This window comes from Rhinolophus sinicus, chromosome 17, assembly GCF_057876585.1.
Source record: "Rhinolophus sinicus isolate RSI-liver-muscle chromosome 17, RSI-T2T, whole genome shotgun sequence".
Classification (NCBI taxonomy): domain Eukaryota; kingdom Metazoa; phylum Chordata; class Mammalia; order Chiroptera; family Rhinolophidae; genus Rhinolophus; species Rhinolophus sinicus.
The window spans coordinates 99,132,850-99,151,623 of record NC_142517.1 but is presented as its reverse complement, the minus strand read 5'-3'; the positions used below and the strand labels follow the sequence as shown (position 1 = coordinate 99,151,623).

The following is an 18,774-nucleotide window of genomic DNA, read 5'->3' as shown; positions in this document are numbered from 1 at the left end:
GTATTTTTAAATTTATATGAGGGATCTATAAAAAACAATATACTTAATAATAAAACACTAGATACATTCTCATTAAAATAAGGAACCTCAAAGTTTTTTGTTGTTGTTTAAATTAAATGATAATTTGATCTGCTAAGAAATTTGATTCATCTGTAACTTCCAAAGTGTATTTTGTGGTTTGTCATTTATCTTTAAATTTGTTTTTAGTGTTTTACTGTGTAGAATTTTTAGAATCTTGTAAGATATAGCAATATTTTCTTTATGGATTTGGGGCTCTGTGAACACTTCCAAAATTATGCACATCGTTAATTTTAGTATTTTCATGATTTTACTTTTTGTTTAGATTCTTAGATGTGTTATTTTCTTTTCTCTAACAGAGAAATAACCAAATAATCCACACATAAAATTTTGACTAATGCATCCCTTTTATATTAATTTGAAATAATATCTTTACCCCATATTAATTACCATTCATAAGTCTGTCTCTTTGGGTCTGTCTATTCTGCTGTATATTTTATATCTACTGAATTAACAAAGGTGTAATAATAATACGCATTTCAAAAGTAAAAAAGTGATAAAGTTATGTCAACTGGTAACAATTTATATAAAGCAATGAAATAACTAGTAAGAAAAAACAGTTTCATAATATAAAAGTGTTACTATTTCATTAAAATACTAAGGGCACTTTAATAGGTATTGAAAAAAGTATACAAAAAGAAATTTGAATGTCTTTTAAGGTAAATGAAAAAAATTAAATTAATCCCACGATCATAATTATCTTATTACCCTCCCACTCCCACCCCTGTACATACATACAAGCAACTAATACTTGGAGAATATTATTTCTTTTTTTCCTTCTGGCTTTTATTTTTGCTCCTCATAGTAGCCCTGCACTGTCTTTCTCTGGACTTCATTTTACATGATAGAAATTTCTGTCTTTAAGCCACTACTATTTAGGGATTTTCTGTTAACAATGAAAACTAATCCTAACAAATTGTTAATTTGGGAGAAGGATCTAGGTAACTGTCTTTCCTCATATATTTTTCCAGATCTGCCTGCCTATTAATTCTTTCATATTATGTTCACAGGGGCGGATTCCTACGTGGAAGGGCCCGTGGTTGAAATAGTAACTGTGAGTGACTGGGATGGTAACTCTTCCTAATTCAGAGGCTAAACCTTAGCAAGTCCACTTGCTCAGTCTGATGCACTTGTGTATTTCATTTTGCAACTTACGTTTTTATCAGTAAACAAAGCTAACATTTTCATCACAGGGTTTTACCACTAGCAAACATATACAACACATAAAAAACTCGCCTGTTCATAACACATAAGGAACACCGTATCTAGAAGTACTTAGGCACGTGTGAAAAGCTGCTTCTCTTAGCTAAAAAGCCAATATAAAATAAACCCAACAAAGATTTTTTGGTAATGCGATGGAGATATTAAAAAAAAACAACACCCTTCTCCCTCAATTTGTAATAAACTAAGAATTAAAAAGAATAAAAGTTAAAAATATACTATATCTAAGGAAAATAAGAAGACAGAAGTGGCCATCATACGTTACTGTGCTATGTACGTATTTTAGACACCTCTATATTACCGAATGACTGCACTTTGTATATATTACTTTTGTTACTTACATGACAGATTTTCTAAAAGTATATATTACGAGCTAGAATTTTCCAAATTCTAGCCATTTACCTATACAAAAAAATTACATTAATTTTAAACAACTCATAATGTTTACATAAGATTACACACATAAATTCCTCAATCACAGATGGGTGAACTGTACACAAATATAAACTTCAGAGATTTGCTGCCGCAAATAATAAAAATTAGAGGGTAAACCAAAAAACAGAAAGGTATGAGATGTAGAAAATACAGAACAAGATGCAAAGGGCATGTCCAGGGTGACGGTGAATGGATATATGAAGATATTAGTTATCCATCAGGAAAATAGGAAAACCAGTGCAGACAGGGAGTCACAAAGCCCCAGAACAGATGTCCCCAAGAAGATAAAATTGACAAAAAACAGAATAAGAGGAGATTTAAGCAAATGGTGGAAAGTTTAGAAGTGAAACAGTGATACAAACAGAAAATTAAGCAAATCAAAAAACAAAACAACTAATTCCAAGGAAAATGAGAGCTGAGGTTAAAAAAGGTAAAAGCAATAACGTTTATGACTCAGCTCAATCCTGAGTAAAACACATAGAAATAATACAAAAAATTCTGGTTTAATCAAAACAAGATTTTTACGTGCGCATGCGTGCGCGCGTGTATATGGAAGGATGGAAACTGTTATGTGTCAGTGAGTATGTGAAGCAGGAGGAGAAGTTCATCATTCACATCTCATAGCAGGGAATTAAAAGAAAATGTGGAAACTAAGACTCATAAAAACACAAGCATTCTACATAAAGTTATGGAATTAATGCTAAAAGAACTAGATAAAATTGAAAGCTGTCACAATGGGGGAAGGGGGTGAGATGTCAGTTGTTTGTAGTATGTATAATTGTCTTGTTAAAAACAAATACAAGAATTAATTCAATAAAAATTCAACTCCCAATTCAACATAAAGATAAGCAACTTGACAAAAAGTGACAATGGCACTGTAAACGATAGGTAACTTCACCACAATGCAGACTACCTAGGAAGAAGGATGACTTTTTAAACATAAAGTTTTCTTTCTTTTTTTTTTTAAAGAGCAAGTTTTTAAACTTTCTTAAGGGAATCTTAATAGGGTGATCAACTCATCCAGGGACCATTGTGCTGGAGCTTCCACAGTATATACCCTTAAACTTCCTGTATCCCAGGAAACCCCACTGGGCATGCCAGGATGGCTGCTCACACTAATCTTAGTAACGCCCAAAGTGTTTATTATTACTACAGGCTGCCATATACAAGACCTCTGATTTATACTATATATTGAAAGGCATACTGAACATAAGCAGTTTTTTTGAAGACTGAGTTAGTTCTCTGATGGCAATTTTTTAAAAAGAAAATTTTAGATGTTTAATGTTAAAGGAGCATGCAGCTTATTGTAGTGAACTATATACCTCAATAAACCTGTTTTTTCATATAGAAAACAAATACTAAAAAGGTCATAGGAGTGAAAAAATTTGGTAGATTTTTGGTTAATCTAAATAAAATGACAAAATATACATGGTGTTCTCACTGTTCAAATATGCAAAAGCAAATAATATTGCAATGAAAACACTGTAAAGATCTGTTATTGAGTGAAAAAAGACCAAGTCACGGAATAATGCATCAGCTTGATGGTCTCACATGTCTTGAAATGACAAGGGTATCAAAAATTTACTACAGGGAAAGCAGAAGTGAACAGGAAACATAAAGAGAATACGCGAACAAATCATTTTAGAAACAACCCAATAAAGAAAGCAATTCAGTATCACATAATAAAATTAAAGAAAAATATTATAATACTAATAGTATTATGAATGAGGAAAAAATAAACCATTATCAGAAACAGTTACTCAGTTCCTAGTTTAGCTCATCAATACCTTTTATTCCCTTCAAATAAAAACACAATTTAAATTTCTGCTAACAAATCAGAGGTACACTCTTAGGGTAACTCGGATAAAATGCTTTGTTTTTGTTGAACTATCTAGATGAAAAGAAAATCAGCCTCAGAGTCATGCATAAAAGAAACCCCCAGAGCATCAGGGGACCATGGAAGCCAAATTCAATTCGAGAAAATAAAACACTTTAGGAAGTTTAATTTAAAAAAACAAGGAAACAAAATGAAAACGTCAGTTGTACCTTAAAGAACCCTGCTTCGGGACCAGCCCTGTCATACACACTCCTGGATTTACCTATGGCCATGATAATACCTTGCATGTTCGGTGTCATCATGATCTGTTACAGGGATTGAAAGTAAGAGTTTTTGAACGATTAACATAAAAAAACAAAACAAAACAAAACCAAAATAGTTTCTTTACATGCAAGTTAAAAGCCCGTTGTTTTTCACTATTTAAAAATAGAATGTTGCATTTTTTTATAGCACATGAGATCCAATGTACAGGTAAGTAGCTTTCAAACTCATCCACACAAGGCGGGGCCACCATCTAGGTCATATGGTTCCTTTGTGCAAAGTGCAAAAAGGCATCCTCTCTGAACCAAAGAATTTTAAGACACCCCCTTCTAGACAACTTAGACAAATATGCTGCTCAGGAGAGAACCATTTAAAAATAGCAACAGTCTTTTTTTTTTTTCTTTTAAAGGTGCCTCTTCTTTAAGGCTTGGGGCTCAGTATGAGATCAATTTCAACTCCACTTCTGTTAGGCATCTCTGCACAACCGTACAAGCTGAACACCCACAAGCAGCAGCCCTGTGTGCACTGTTAAACGGTCACTCCAACGAATTAGAAAGACAAAACAAAACTCTGCCAGGAGCATAAGCACTTGCACAAAAGACAGTGTTAAATGATTAATCACAATTCTAGTTTTTCAAATGCCAGAAGGCTCACCCTAAAATAAGCACTCAGGTGCTTGATCAATAAATTAACATTTTTAATAAAAACATGCCAGTTTCCATAATTTCCAAGCACCAACACAGCATTAAAATAGTTAACTGGAACCACATACTTCTATTAAGTACTAAATACTAAAGTATACTGTTTGCATAATAGATTATTATTCTTAGTTGTTTACATTTAAAAATACCTGCAAAATGAAATAACTCAAGGCACTATGAAGCTATCATACTGGATCCACTACCACTACCTCTGACTCACTAAGCCTATTACTCATACAGTATTTATTTTGGATTATACACTGAGAGTTGCAATAACATTAAGTACTTCAGAAAATCCTTCTGACAAGTTCCTATCTCACAAACCTGCTTCTTATGCTCTTTATGGCCATGCTTTCTTACACTGACAAAGCAATACTAATATCTTTATGACACCTGATTTTAGTGTCATAAAGACATTTTAACTCTCGTATAATAGTTTTATCACAACCTTGGAGTACGTCTGGAAAAAAGTTACTTGGAAAAAACTAATATATATTCAATTCTCATCCATGCGACTAAAACTAACGAATTATATGGAATCCAAGGTCTTCTCTGTTGTTACTACTCAGAAACAGCTTTCCGGGCCCTCCATGAAATGTGGAAAAGTATAATGCAAGAGTCTTTAGAGAAAAGTGAAAAAGGGGGGGGACACAATCTGATGGAAACAACACTAGCAATGCATTTTCATCTGGACGAAACTGTATCATGAGAAGCAAAAATGCTTCCATACTGTTAGAAAACTAAGTAGCTGAGAATTAACAGTGAAGGGATAAGACAAAATAGGATGGAGGTTCCACTGTGTATGAAACACTGGCTTTATATCAACATTCAGCAATGTTGATGAATCATTCAATTCAGTCACACGGAGGTTACATAAGCAAAAATTTCAACTATCTAGTCGCAATCAGGATGTAGGTTCTTCTGGCAGGAAATGGTGCTTAAAGTCTTATAATAAATTACTGAAAACAGGAAAGGAAAATAAAAATTACTTGTCTATGCTCAAAATTTTGCTATTTAATTAAACAAAAGTTACTGTAATCTATCAACCTGAGAGTAAACTGATCCTATGTCTGCATAAAATAATTCATACCAGAAACATAAAACTATTATTTTGGTAAATTCCATAAGCTTCCTACTTAAATTTTCATTTGAAATTCAAAGTTCTGTTAGAAATTGGTATAAGGCAATTTCAGACCATGGGTGACAAAGCTGTATGTTATGCAGCAATAGACGTAAGTGTGATGGTGAAGCATGCCCAGAGTACGTGTATTAAATAGCAGAACATAAGTAGTAACCGTGCAGAGCACTACAATAAAGGTACCTCGTCATCATAACCCCCCTCCTTTGACTCAATCACAAATTTCCCTACATGAGGAATCGCCACCTCTACAACTTGCTGGTTAGGTGGTTGGCTTGTGGTACTTTCAGGTTTCTGTAGAAGAAAATCATTAGTATGAACATTAGAAAAGAGAACAATGAAAGCATCCAGTTTATGTGCAGAGATTCTTGAGTCTTTTGAAAATACTTGCATTTGCTTAGTACGAAATGAAACCACCTAAAACTGAGTACTAGGAGCAAATGCATTAATCAAATGAAATACAAGATCTCCAGCTTTCCCTTTGCATCTCTAAGTTTTCATTTTTTATCCACACAATATCTTGGACTCCTAATCCTTAAAAACAATACTCTGTGGAGTTCTATTTCCTACTGCTGTCTTTATTGCTGAAGGTTTTATATTAGTTTTTAAAATTCCAATAACCTCCATAAAGTCCTTCTTCATATTTCCATCAGAATAAAATACGACCCTACTCTGAACCTAGGAGAGTTTGTAGGTTTTCTTAGAATTTTACCTTTCTACCCTTCCCAGGAATCAATCGTATACCCACTTCATACCCACACTCTGTTGTGCTTAACTCACTAACGCACTCTGTAACAGCTTATGGGACCTAGTACCACATATTTACATCATAAGTGTCCAATGAATTCTCGTTTTTTAGAAAAGCTGCTGAAAGTGATAACCATTTTTCACTCAGACTTCTTTTTTCTTTTCTTTAACATATTCTATAAATTTCACTAATCTACACTAATAGAGTGGAAGCCAGTATGAAATCCAGAAAAGTTCACCCAAAGACACTAACACGGTTCATTCAAAATACTGTTCAGACTTCACAACAATCTTATTTTACCGAATAGATTTATAACTAGCATATTCACTCTTTACCTATAAACAAATTTCAAAAGTACTTAGAGTGGTTCAAAGCAGCTTGCTTAAGTAATTTCAAACTGCACTATGCAAGTTTTCCTAAGCAAAGATAAAGTTTAGTTTTGACATACAAATAAACAGAAAACTTTAATAAGAGCAATTAAAGGGTTCTATTTCATTTTAAAATATAGGTACAGTTTAGTGATGTGATCATATTCTGACTTTCCAGAAGTATATATGCAGAAAGAATTTAATTAAGCAAAAAAACCCAGAACTAATAGACAAGACTAACGGCCATTCCTTTGAACAGAAATGCTATTTTTAACCATAACATTTTAAGAAAATATTTCCTTACTTTATTTGAGTCCTCAAGTTTTTCAAGAGGAAATAACCAACTTGCATGGTTGTCATGACCATGAGAGATAATATTCAGGTAACCCAATACCTGGTACAAAATCGTTGCTGTATAAATTACAGGTATTACCAATATTATGATACTATTATGCTACTTTAAATTTCTTAGATTTGAATAATTCTAACACAACACTACTCTCACAGATATCCTATAGAGATACGCTTGGCCCAAGACATTTAATAAAGAATTTTTAATCTTTCTAGAATTTTAGAGAGGAATAATAATTGTCCTAGGTCTCCATTGACAAGAGTGAAATACAAGCAGGTAAGTAAATTAAGAAATTTGTCTGGACTTTTTGGTGAAAAAATTTCTCACAAGCAAAGCAATCCAAAACAATACTATCTTAAGAAGGGAAAAATGTAAATTTAAGGCAACTAACAACTGGGAAATGTATTCCGTAGAATAGTGATCCTTACAAAATAATACATTCCCTTTGGGGAATAAAACTGCACTTAGAAAAAAATTAATGTATATAAACCTTTCCAGTTACCGCAGAATCGTTTCAACAGAATAATACTGATGCAATTATATGGGTGAAAGTTGAAAAGGTGAAGAAGCTTTGCATACATATAATAATTCTGTAGTATTGTTCATCAAGTTTAGATACCCTAACGTACGACAACATTTTTTCATATGAAGAATTTAAGGGTTCACTGAAGTCAAGTACGAGTACATGTATGTTTATCTTTTTCTATTATTGTCAGGCCCTCTATGAACAAACACATTACCAAAGACTGAATTTGAAAGGGATTAAAAAGAAGTTCCTCAGCTAAAAAGTTGCAAAAATAATTAAAATACAAAGATTTTTGTTAACTGCGTGAAATCCAATAAATATGATTTTTTTAAAAAGTGGTCGCATAAAAGGGTGGTTAGAAAGCTGTATGACTGCAACCACTGTTGCCCTCTTAATATGCTCATACCTGTTATCAGTAATTCAACTATGGGGAAGCTGAAGAAATTGACATAGAAATAAATATGCAATGGGGGAATAGGTAAGTAAACAAGAATTTAATCACTCAATGGAATACTCAACTATCAAACATTTTTTACAAAGAGTGTATATATATTATGGGGAAATGGTTATGCATAACGTTAAGTGATTAAAAGAAGAAAAGATATAAAATTTTAGTTGCAGTAGTAACTCAACTACAAAAATAAATTCCAAATCTGTATATCTAAAAATATGAATGAAAAGACACCAACATATTAACAGTGTTTTTAACTTTGGGTAGCAGGACTATGCATGATTCTTTCTTGGAGTCTACTTTTCTGTATTTTTCAAAATTTCTGAAATATTTCATTTAAATTTAAGGACATTCTTCTAAAAAAACAAGCTGTCTAACTCTTTGGAGAGTATCTTTCTATGGTTTCTGTGAGTCCAAGCTTTCCAGGGCATTCTTCTTACACTAAGGTTGGAGCTTAAAATGTTGCATATCTGTGAAATGATTAGGATTTAAGCAACAAAAGGAAACTAATAGCTACTTAGTGCCTACACTACATGCTAGGCACTTTCAAAAAAATGATCTGAATTAATCCCACAATCACCTCCAGTTTATGTAAAAGAAAACTGAAGTTCAGAGAAATTAAGCAACTTATTCAAGTTTGCCCAGCTAGTAAGAGTGAACCAATATTTAAAATACAGGATTACTTAATCCCAAAGTCTGAGACTCTTCATTTTTCGATTTAGTTTCTAGAAGTATACCTTTAAATGAAAAACCCAGTTTGGTTATCCTAATTCTAAGCATCTTACCATGAGACCAAGAACACAGGCTGCTTCAGACAGCTACGATTAACACATGCTTAGACGTACTGCAGGATTTATATATAAAGACAATGGGGCCAACTGGTGGCGCTACTCCAGAAGATTAGCCAAATGGAAAAATATTTATGTTAGCAGTCTATTATATTCTCTCCATGCCATCCTCCTTTCTCAAGTAAAGGTAAAGCAGTAGGGTGCTAGCTGATAAAATGACATCCATATTAATAAACTAAGTAATCAAAATTTAAGTGTTGATTTTGACAAATTTAAATTACACATGATTAGCCAAACTGAAAAAAAAAAATCCTGATTCTACATTTAAGCTAAGTAATGCTTTTGGCTTTCTGATACCAGTTGAAAGGACGCTACTTATTAATCATAATGTAGGCTCTAACAAATGAAATTTCTAATTAGCAAATGCCACGACAAATTACTTTTTTTATATCCAGCAGAAACATTTCTCCCTTGTACCTACTTCTCTGTCCTTTGTCCCTCCCTAGGTTTTCCTCTTCCACCATCCCCCAAGAACTAGTCAACCCAGATTCATTTAAAGAAGCATTTTCCAGCAAGTGCTTCAGAGTTAGCAGGTGTTCATCTGAAGGTCATTTAGAGTCTCTAGCATTTGGAAAATTTGGAATGATAAAAAAAACAATCTATTATATTAATACATTTTTTATGGTAAGAAGCTGTATAATCAAAATTTTTTAAACAAGAAATAAAGTAATATATGATTATTTTATTCATCAAAACATAATGAAAGCAACACTTTTATTAACTAAACATTTTGGTTAACTGAGGTCTTACCATATTAAAGACCTCACTGCAATTAGCAGGCCATTGTTCAAATTAAGTTTACTGACGAAGTAGAAAATTACGTGTTCAAAATTCTATGTCCTGTTCTCTTTGATTCTCTAGGAGGGGAATCTTCCAATACTAAAATCAGCTATCTGTATTAGAGCTGCTTGTGCTCATTAAAAACAAACAAACAAAGACCACAGCAACTGAATGGTTGTGTAGTACCACAGTCTTGAAAAAACATCTCAGAATGTCATCTTCACTGAAAACGTGTAATACTGATGTGCTCAATTTACTGTTTTAAAAAGATACATCTGAGAACCACAAAACAGGAGAATGATGACAATTTTTGTATGGGACACTACTGAAATGTGCATGAACCATTTTGTAAGATCATATTTATCCTGCCAATAATACTCTAACCTAGAGTATCTAGCATTTTATTGTTAAACATTCCATGGAACAAGAAAATGATACCTTATGTTCCCAACTACTCCAATGTAATAAGACTAAAGATGGAAGGAGGGGTAAGGGACAGGAGAAATACAGTTGGCCCTTGAACAACACGGGCTTGAACTGTCCGGGTCCACTTATGTGGCTTTTTTTCAATAAATACTATAAATGTATTTTCCTTATGATTTTCTTAATAACATTTTCTTTTCTCTAGCTTATTTTATTGTAAGAATACAGTATATAATACACATAACATACAAAACATGTGTTAATCGAGTCTTTATGTTATTGGTAAGGCTTCTGGTCAACAGTAGGCTGTTCTTAGTTAAGTTTTTGAGGAGTCAAAAGTTGTATGTGGACTGTCAACTGGGCAGGGGTCGGCGCTTCCAATCCCCGCGCTGTGCAAGGGTCAACTTGTAATGTCAAATGCTATTCCTCTTACATTCCCAATCAAATGACCAATTTAGTCTATGACTGGAATTTTTCATAATTCTCTATAGGAATAGAGATACTTAGTTTTTAAAAAGCCTTTTTTAAAACTGCAGCTGAGAAAGCTAGAGCCTGGGGGTTAGGCGACTCCCAGTCTGATCGTGTGGGAGGGAGAGCCATCCCTGGGCCCTGTCTCTGGATCCCAGACGGTGGCGCTCCAACACACTGCTGGGAAACGGCATGAACAGTCTATACTCAGAGGCTAAAAGAAAAGTTCTTACCGACTGCAAAACTGTTTCAGGACTTTTATCTTCGTGATCATGTGATGCCTTGGTAATTATTCGAACAGTTTCTTCTTTCAAGTGCTTTGAGAAATCACTTCTTGATGGCTGCTCTAGATATTCTGGTTCTTCAGCTTGCGCTTCATGAGAAAAGAATCAATTGTATATCTAATAAAATCACAGAGCGTCTATACTAAGATGACTCTATTACATATTTCTAATTCAAAGTTACACAATAATCCATTTTACTCTTCTATTTAAAGTGATATATCTGTCAACACACAGCATTTCCCCCAGAAGTTACCACACACACACACACACACACACACACACAAATAAAAAAATCCAAAAGCAATCAAATAATTACTAAAGAAAGCATCCATTATAGTTTATGAAAGGAATTCATAGTAAAATTTTCTGTCATAATAAATACCAAAATCTTGTTTTGGAAAACCACTAGCATTCTACCTGGGGGGAAAAAAAAAGGAAAAAAAAAGAATTTGGTTTGTACAACAATCCTGTACTAGGTTTCTACAGAAAGCATAGTAGCTGTTCTTCACACCTACTTGACAAAACCCTAACCTTGAATGAACCCAACCATCTGTCTTTTCTGAACCTGCCCCTGGTAGAGTGTTGTCAGAGGAAAACCAATTACAACTGGGCAAGGGGATACCAATATAAATTCAAGACGTCAAGTATCATCCCTACGAAGAACTCCCAAAGGTGTATCTACTACCTACGCTCTGATGTCCAGACCCACAGACGCACCAGCGTGCTGTGAAAACAGTGCCTGGCTGTTTCGGACACAACGCCAAAGGCTTGAAGTGGGCCTCTTCCTGTCTCTCCAACGTCACCTTGGGCCTTCGCTCCTTGCTGAAAAAGGGACAGATACTAGCCTTGTTTCAACCTACCAACTACATCAAAGAGGAGGTTTACTTCCAACCTTCACTCCTTCCTCATTTTCTTCTTTCTGTCTGTATGTTCCCCCACTCTCACTCCCCTCATTTAATTACTACCTCATCCTTTAGCTTCAACACCACTTCCTTGAGAAAGTATTACTGACTGCTCCATTTCTAGAGCAGGTTTCTCACCCTTGGCACTACTGACATTCTCGTTCAGATCCTCTGGTGTGGAAGGTGGTCTTGTGCAGCCTGGCACCTACTCTCTAGATGCCAATAGTGCTGTTGCCCAGGTGTGAAACCAGAAGTGTATCCAGTATTTCAAATGCCCCCGGGGCGGGGGAATCAGTCCCACATCAGAACCACTGCTCTCAAGTAACATACTTTCTATGTTACTTTCATAGTAACATACTTTCAGCACCATAATTATGACTTCATTGTTACTGTAAGCATTTGTTTCGAGCCCATATTCCCTGCTGGATTGTATGGGCAGGGGTGCTATTTCCTTTCTGCATTGCAAGTTCTTCAACACTTAGCATATACTAAAGCACACAGTGACTTAATGGAACAAACGAATTAACAAGTAAATGAATGAATGGATGTGAGGAATCAGGAAGCACACTGAAATGTTCTAGGATACTGGGCCTGGTTAAGTGAGTCCTTCCTCAGTCAACTGGTGGGACACACAGGGTTCCTGTTATCCCTTCCAATATTTGATTACTTTTTAAAAAATCTCTCAAAGTAAAATACTGGTTGAAAAATACTACAATTCCAATGCATGGCCATCCATTTATCCAATAAATTTTAATTAAGCATCTAACTGTGTGCCAGGTACCAGGCTTGGGACCTGGATTCTGAGTGAACAATACAGCTAATCTCTGCCCCAGGATGACTCCAGTCAACTATGGAGAAGTCATTAATCAAAGAATCAGACACACGAATTGGGCCAGTCTTACAATAATACATTCTAGGAATAAAATGGGGTAGGGGTAATCTGAATGATGGGTAAGAGATAACATGACTCTTTAGCTGAAGGATGATGGAGTGGGTCTGCCAGATGGAAGAATGAAGAGGAGCGACAGGACAAGAGATGGGAGTAGGCAGGGGCAAAAACCACCTAAGTTTTGGGGGCAAAAGGAAGTGAATGCATGTTTTCAATACAATGGCAACACAGCAAGTTAAAAAAAATTTATTCCAGCTACATGTAAAGAATGGATCAGAGAGGAAAGTAAAATTGAAATCAGTGAAGGGACTAGAGTGACAGGAGCAAGATAAGATTGTGTTTTTGGGTAACAGAGAGCAATAGAGGGAGAGAACTGATTAGATTCAAGATGCATTTTTGGATATGAATAGGTTTGAAGGCCGGATGTGACTGTGACTCCCAGTTTTGGCAGGTGAGATACACTATAACAAGGACACTAGATAGAGGGAGAAATGCTTACAACGTGTGTGATAAGGAGGGAAGGTAAGCGAAGTGAAATGTCCTCATTTCTGTATTTCCTGACCGGACTGGGATGTTCTCTCAGGGCCTCTATAATGGAGAAGGTAAAGAAAATCCTAGGCTACACCTCCAGCTTCGCAGGGCTTCTGCTTCTGGTAGGGTTCATGATAAGAGGCTCAAGCTAGCGGCTTTAGGGCTTAACAGAGAAGATTCTCACTGATAATGCTTTTGCTTGTGTTTGCCCCTTTGTCTCTTCTCACTGCAATAGATGAAACATCAATGACTGATTGATAGTGAGCTTAATGCAGCGAGGGCAAGGAAATCCATCTGGTCTGACACTGGTCTAACTCATCGAAACCTGGACAGTAGAATATAAGTCCTTAGTAGCAGGAGTACTTTCATGTGATCAGCAGCCAACACACCTTATGTCACGGGGGCCACAGTTTCCGTCTACATGGGAATTTGGGTCTAAAAACCTTATGAGTAATGCTGAATGATTGTGCCTACATGGCATACAGAACTATTTGCTCTCGAGTTTTCCCTGTTTATAACCTTCCAGAGAACTTAACTTGAGTGGTGCTGTAGTCACAGTAGGGAAACCCGCAAGGATTCGAGATCTGGGAGTTTGAAAACAAAAACCCAAACTTCATTCCCAGCATGTTTATTGAGCTTTTGCCATTTTTAGTACTGTGCTTGGTGCTGACAATGTAAGAAAAAAAACTGACATAAAATTCACTCACTTTGAGGAACCCTCACTAAAATCAGATAACTATAAACTTCCTTACAAAATAAAGTACTGAATGCAGTAATAGAGTTATGCACAAGGCTCTGTAGAAGCACTGAGGACCCAATATACACACTCGGGATGATACTGCAGGTTAAGAAAGACTTTCTACAAGAAATGCCAACTGAGCTGAGTCTTGAAGGATTTGTAGAGAGAACTGACTTGAAGATGGGAAACAAGATTCCAGGCAAAAGGAATAGCATATGCAAAGGCACTTTAAGGACAGATAAAAGATTAGTAAAATCCTGGCTATTAATGAGTCTTTACACCAGTAAGCAAATTAAAATACAAATACAACATAAATTTGGTAGTGAGAACAGATTAGGATCAAGAGATAAAAATAAGAGTTGCTATGGGAGTAATTTTAGGGGGGGTGTTCATAAAGACTTTGGGATTTGAGGAAGGTCTTAAAGAATAAGCTAAATTTCAAGAATACTGACAGTTTGAGGACATTTTTAAAATGAAGGATATTTGAAAAACAATAGGAAAGTTCCCTATAAGAGTAATAGGGAATCATCTGATTTAGATGAAACACAGGTTCTCAAAGGGAAGCAGTCTTCAATGAATTACAAAGAGTCAGCTTGCAACAGAGGGTCCTCATAACAAACAAAATAAATTTTCGCTTCATTTTGTCAAACTAGAAGATTAAACAACATGTGGACTAGAATAAATAAATAACCCAAGTGAGAAAAATAAAACGCTCTTCCCACTATTCAGAGATCAGCGCTACTAATATTTTTAGTATCATGTATTTCTAGACTTTACCTACCCACATTTTTCAAACAAAAAAAAATTATTCTGAATATACTGTTTTTAACTTAATATAGCAAGTATTTTTTATGTCAATATAATTTTTTTCTGGTTATACTGTGTTCTTCTGTATGGATGGCTAATACAACTAATACCCTACTGTATATTTAGTATATTTAGGCAACTTCCATTTCTTACTTAAAAACAACAGCAGGACAAAAAGTTTGGCTGTGTGTGTGTGTGTGTGTGTGTGTGTGTGTGTGTAAACACCCACAATGACTTTTGTTCATCCTGTAACCTTACAGAAGCCTCATCATTGCTGGCCTATGTAAATGGTAGGCACTCAGCACAAAGGCCCATGCTGTTTTCTTTCTGTTCTAACTGGCACTTCATATACTGACTGGTCCCTCCGTTTAAAGGATTGTTCAGGCTTCAACTCGGAATACAGTGGGTGATTACGTGTGCATCATTTATTCTTAATTCCTGGAAGTCTTCCTTGGCTCTCTACCTACAGCTACAAACTCCTAAATGCACTCATTTCACCCTAAATGGCCAGTTCTCCATGGAGGTATATGATATCCCTGTACCTAACGTACCTCTCAAATTATTTATTTGTTCTATGGGTGCTTCGCTGAGATTTGTGGATGGCTACCCTCCACATGAAAGATTTTTCTGGCCATGACGTACGTTCCTAATGCAGAGGCTGCATTTCTCTATTTGGCCGTTACAGAAGACCCAGCATTCTGAGCACTCGGAGACTGAGCCTTTGAAGTCAGGGACTGGGAGGCTTGTGAGTGTTCTACTGAAGCACGTTTCCTGGCTATGCTCGTCAACATTTTAAGAGGGTCAACTCGACAATCAATTGGTGTTCTGTTAAAGTGTAAGGATCTGCTCTTTAATTAACGATAAAAACAAAAAAAGAGGCAACATCTCATATCTCCCAGAGTATCTAATACTTTGACTTAACTAATGAGTCATACTCATGTCACATCCAGAAGAATATTTAAAGAGGACTGCTTAAAAAATGTGCAGTTCATTCATTTCTAGGAACGTAGTTAAAATCAGTTGAGTCCCCAAAAGCAGCCTATAGAGAGCCACGCTAGGCTGGCTGCACATAATCTCCAAAACTTTTAAAACTCCAGATTCCCGGGTGCTAGCACAAAAAGAATCTTGGGAATGGGGGGTGGCGTAGAGGCTTAGGAACCAGAGTTAAACCTAAAATTTATTTAGGACAGAGTTACATCTGTACTACACGTTTTTCTAGCCTGGTTCCCTAATGTACAGTTATTTTGGCTCTACTTCTAAAATGCTGGCATTCCCATACGCCGAGGACCACCCCTAGGTAACTCATTGAAATCTCCGTAGGGAATGAACTCAATTCAGAAACCTTTCAAAGGGCATCTACCGTACGTCTTTTATTGTGCTAGATTCTGCAAATTTACACAGGAACATCACCCAGGCCCTGTTTCAAGGAAGTTGAGAATGCTGAGAACACTGTTCCTTCCACAAGGTCTTACTTTTAGAAACCAGCTGTGCTTTCCTGGAACACCAGCTTGTTTTTCACTTGTAGGCAGTATTTGTAGAAAAGTCCCAGAGCCAATTCTGCATGCCACCTTGAGGTAAATTTATGAAATCTTATGGAATAATTTTATACCAATATTAACCATTTTTACCTTATTTTTTTTTAATTTTTTTTTTTTTTTAAATTTGGGTATGCTATGTATATTGTAAGGACTTGAAATAGTTTTGTTAGTAAGATAGGAGTAACACAAGTAAAATAATAATTCAGGCAAAGCTCTTCTCTCCTTCAGATTAATTTGTTTTATAAATACAGCCTAGAGCCATGCTCCTACCCAGAGGCACACTTCAGAAGTATCTGAAGATCTTTTAATAAATATATATTCTGGACCCTTCCTTCAGAGATTCTGATCCCAGTAATTCTTAGGTGCTCTTAGATGGATAAGGTGTTTACACCCAGAAGAAAATTCCCCAGGTAATTCTGACGCACACACCCGTGGTAAAGAACTGTTGGCGACATCTGTAAACATAAGTGAAAGCTCTCCTTTGCAGTAAGCAGGTTAGGGAGGTAGCATGAGATGGATCAAATAATACTTTCCCATTATTTATCACTTGGTTGCACTAAGATAATGAATGGTACTGGAAAAGTGATGCCTATGGATTTCTTGGTCGTATGTTAACAGAAGAGGAATAAGTACTGATTTAATTAATACTATATAATATTCTTATTGGAATATCACTCAGGAAAAATTGATTTTAGTAGCTCTTATGTTTTATTTTTATTGAGAAGATTTGCAGGGAGGAAAGAAAATCACTGATGGATTATATCAATAAGATTTCCTCGTATTACTTCCACTAATCACTCATAATCCTAGTGTACACCTGAGAGATTTAAGTATTAGGTTTCTTTGATAGTTTGAAAGTATCACACCAAATTAAATACATTACTTTAAAAACTGTGAAGAGAAATAGGAAGAAGACGACAGGCATTCAAGGAAAATTTGACTACTAAACATAGCATACAAGTGGTTCCAATAAACTTTATAATAAGTTCCCTTATTCAATTGCGATATATTAAATTCCCCTGAAACATAGGATAGATTTCTTAACATGATATGCAAGGTAACATAGTAATAGAAACCAATCTTTTCAATAATAATCTCATGCTCCAAATTTACAGACTTAGCACTTTCTATTTCTACTAACTCAAACAAAGTGCATACTTCTAGCACTTCCACAGAGGACACAATGCTTCTTATTAAGGCAGTGTTGCCATTGCTTTCTAAAAACCCAGGCTGGAAGATAATTATGATAACAGTTATATGTGAATTGACCATTTCAGTCTCTTTATTTTTCAGTTATTCTAGCTCCTTTCAGAAGTGTCTGCATTTTTTTCAAGTTGTTTAATACTAAAAAGAGAGACATGAAAATATATGCCCAATACCTACTACTGAATTTTTTAAAATGATAAAACAGCACGTAAAGTGTATGGTAGGATGTATTGGTCAGCAAAAAAGGGTGTGGGGCATATAAACATGGTCTTTTCTACAGAGGAAATATAAGATGACAAAAGCAAATGGTGGGGCGACATTGGCTAGACCTGTCAGACAGGAATTAATATTCTCCACTAATGTGGGAGTATATATTAGTCTGACTTACTGTGTTTCCCCGGAAATAATACCTAGCCGGACAATCTGCTCTAAAGCGTCGTTTGGAGAAAAATTAATATAAGACCCAGTCTTATTTTACTATAAGACCGGGTATAATATAATATAGCATACACTATACTATACTATACTATACTATACTATACTATACTATACTATACTAAAGACCGTGTCTTATATTAATTGTTGCTCCAAAAGACGCATTAGAGCTGACTATCCGGCTAGGTCTTATTTTCGGGGAAACACAGTAGTAGAAACAAAATGTGTTAAATTGTAAATTTAGAGTCTTTAGAGTGGGAAACAGACCAAATGAAGAGTGGAAGATTATGGAATTTAATACCTTGGTACCAAAAAATATAGATGAACTAGGAATAGAGTTGCAGCTTAACCAAGGAACGGAGGATGCGCCTTCATCTGAGTGCTCAGGTTACTACCACTTACGCCACGTATGCAGCCTGTCCTCCCACCAATAATAAGCTAAGAACAGCCACATACATACGGAGGATGTAAAAGTTAAGGGGAGAGTAACACAGTAGCTCCATCTTGGGGCAAGTTCTGGGTAGTGGTTTGGGAATGGTGTGAACAGAAGACAAGGAATGAAATCACACAGGGATGGAATTGGATGAAACTGAAAGGAACTACGATGTAGTTTCCCCACAGTGATTTGAGCTCAGAAACTTCCTGACATCTACTAAGCTATTTCTTTTCCTACTAATGTGGACAAAGTCATTGTAATGAAACTGCACTGTTGTGAAACCACCAAGCTTCACCTGTTCTACAAAGTGGCTCCTGATGTATGGAAAGGAAGTGCAGTCCGGCATGAGTAAAAGCTCACCAGGCCACTACC

At 35.6% G+C, this 18,774-nt stretch overlaps 1 protein-coding gene across 8 annotated transcripts in view; it reads right to left on the bottom strand.

Moving 5' to 3' along the window:
• Positions 1 to 18,774, bottom strand: part of USP25 (ubiquitin specific peptidase 25) — a 116,929-nt gene that overhangs the window by 16,615 nt on the left and 81,540 nt on the right. For 3 of the 8 annotated variants that reach the window (XM_019748900.3, XM_019748901.3, XM_088794179.1), the window contains 3 exons: positions 10,869 to 11,008; positions 5,855 to 5,965; positions 3,781 to 3,876 (listed from right to left, as the gene is read on the bottom strand). In XM_019748900.3, the coding sequence (XP_019604459.3) occupies positions 3,781 to 3,876; positions 5,855 to 5,965; positions 10,869 to 11,008 (347 nt within the window). The remainder of the gene's footprint in view (positions 1 to 3,780; positions 3,877 to 5,854; positions 5,966 to 10,868; positions 11,009 to 18,774) is intronic. The other 5 variants (XM_088794180.1, XM_019748904.3, XM_019748906.3 and 2 more) reach the window with 2 other exon arrangements.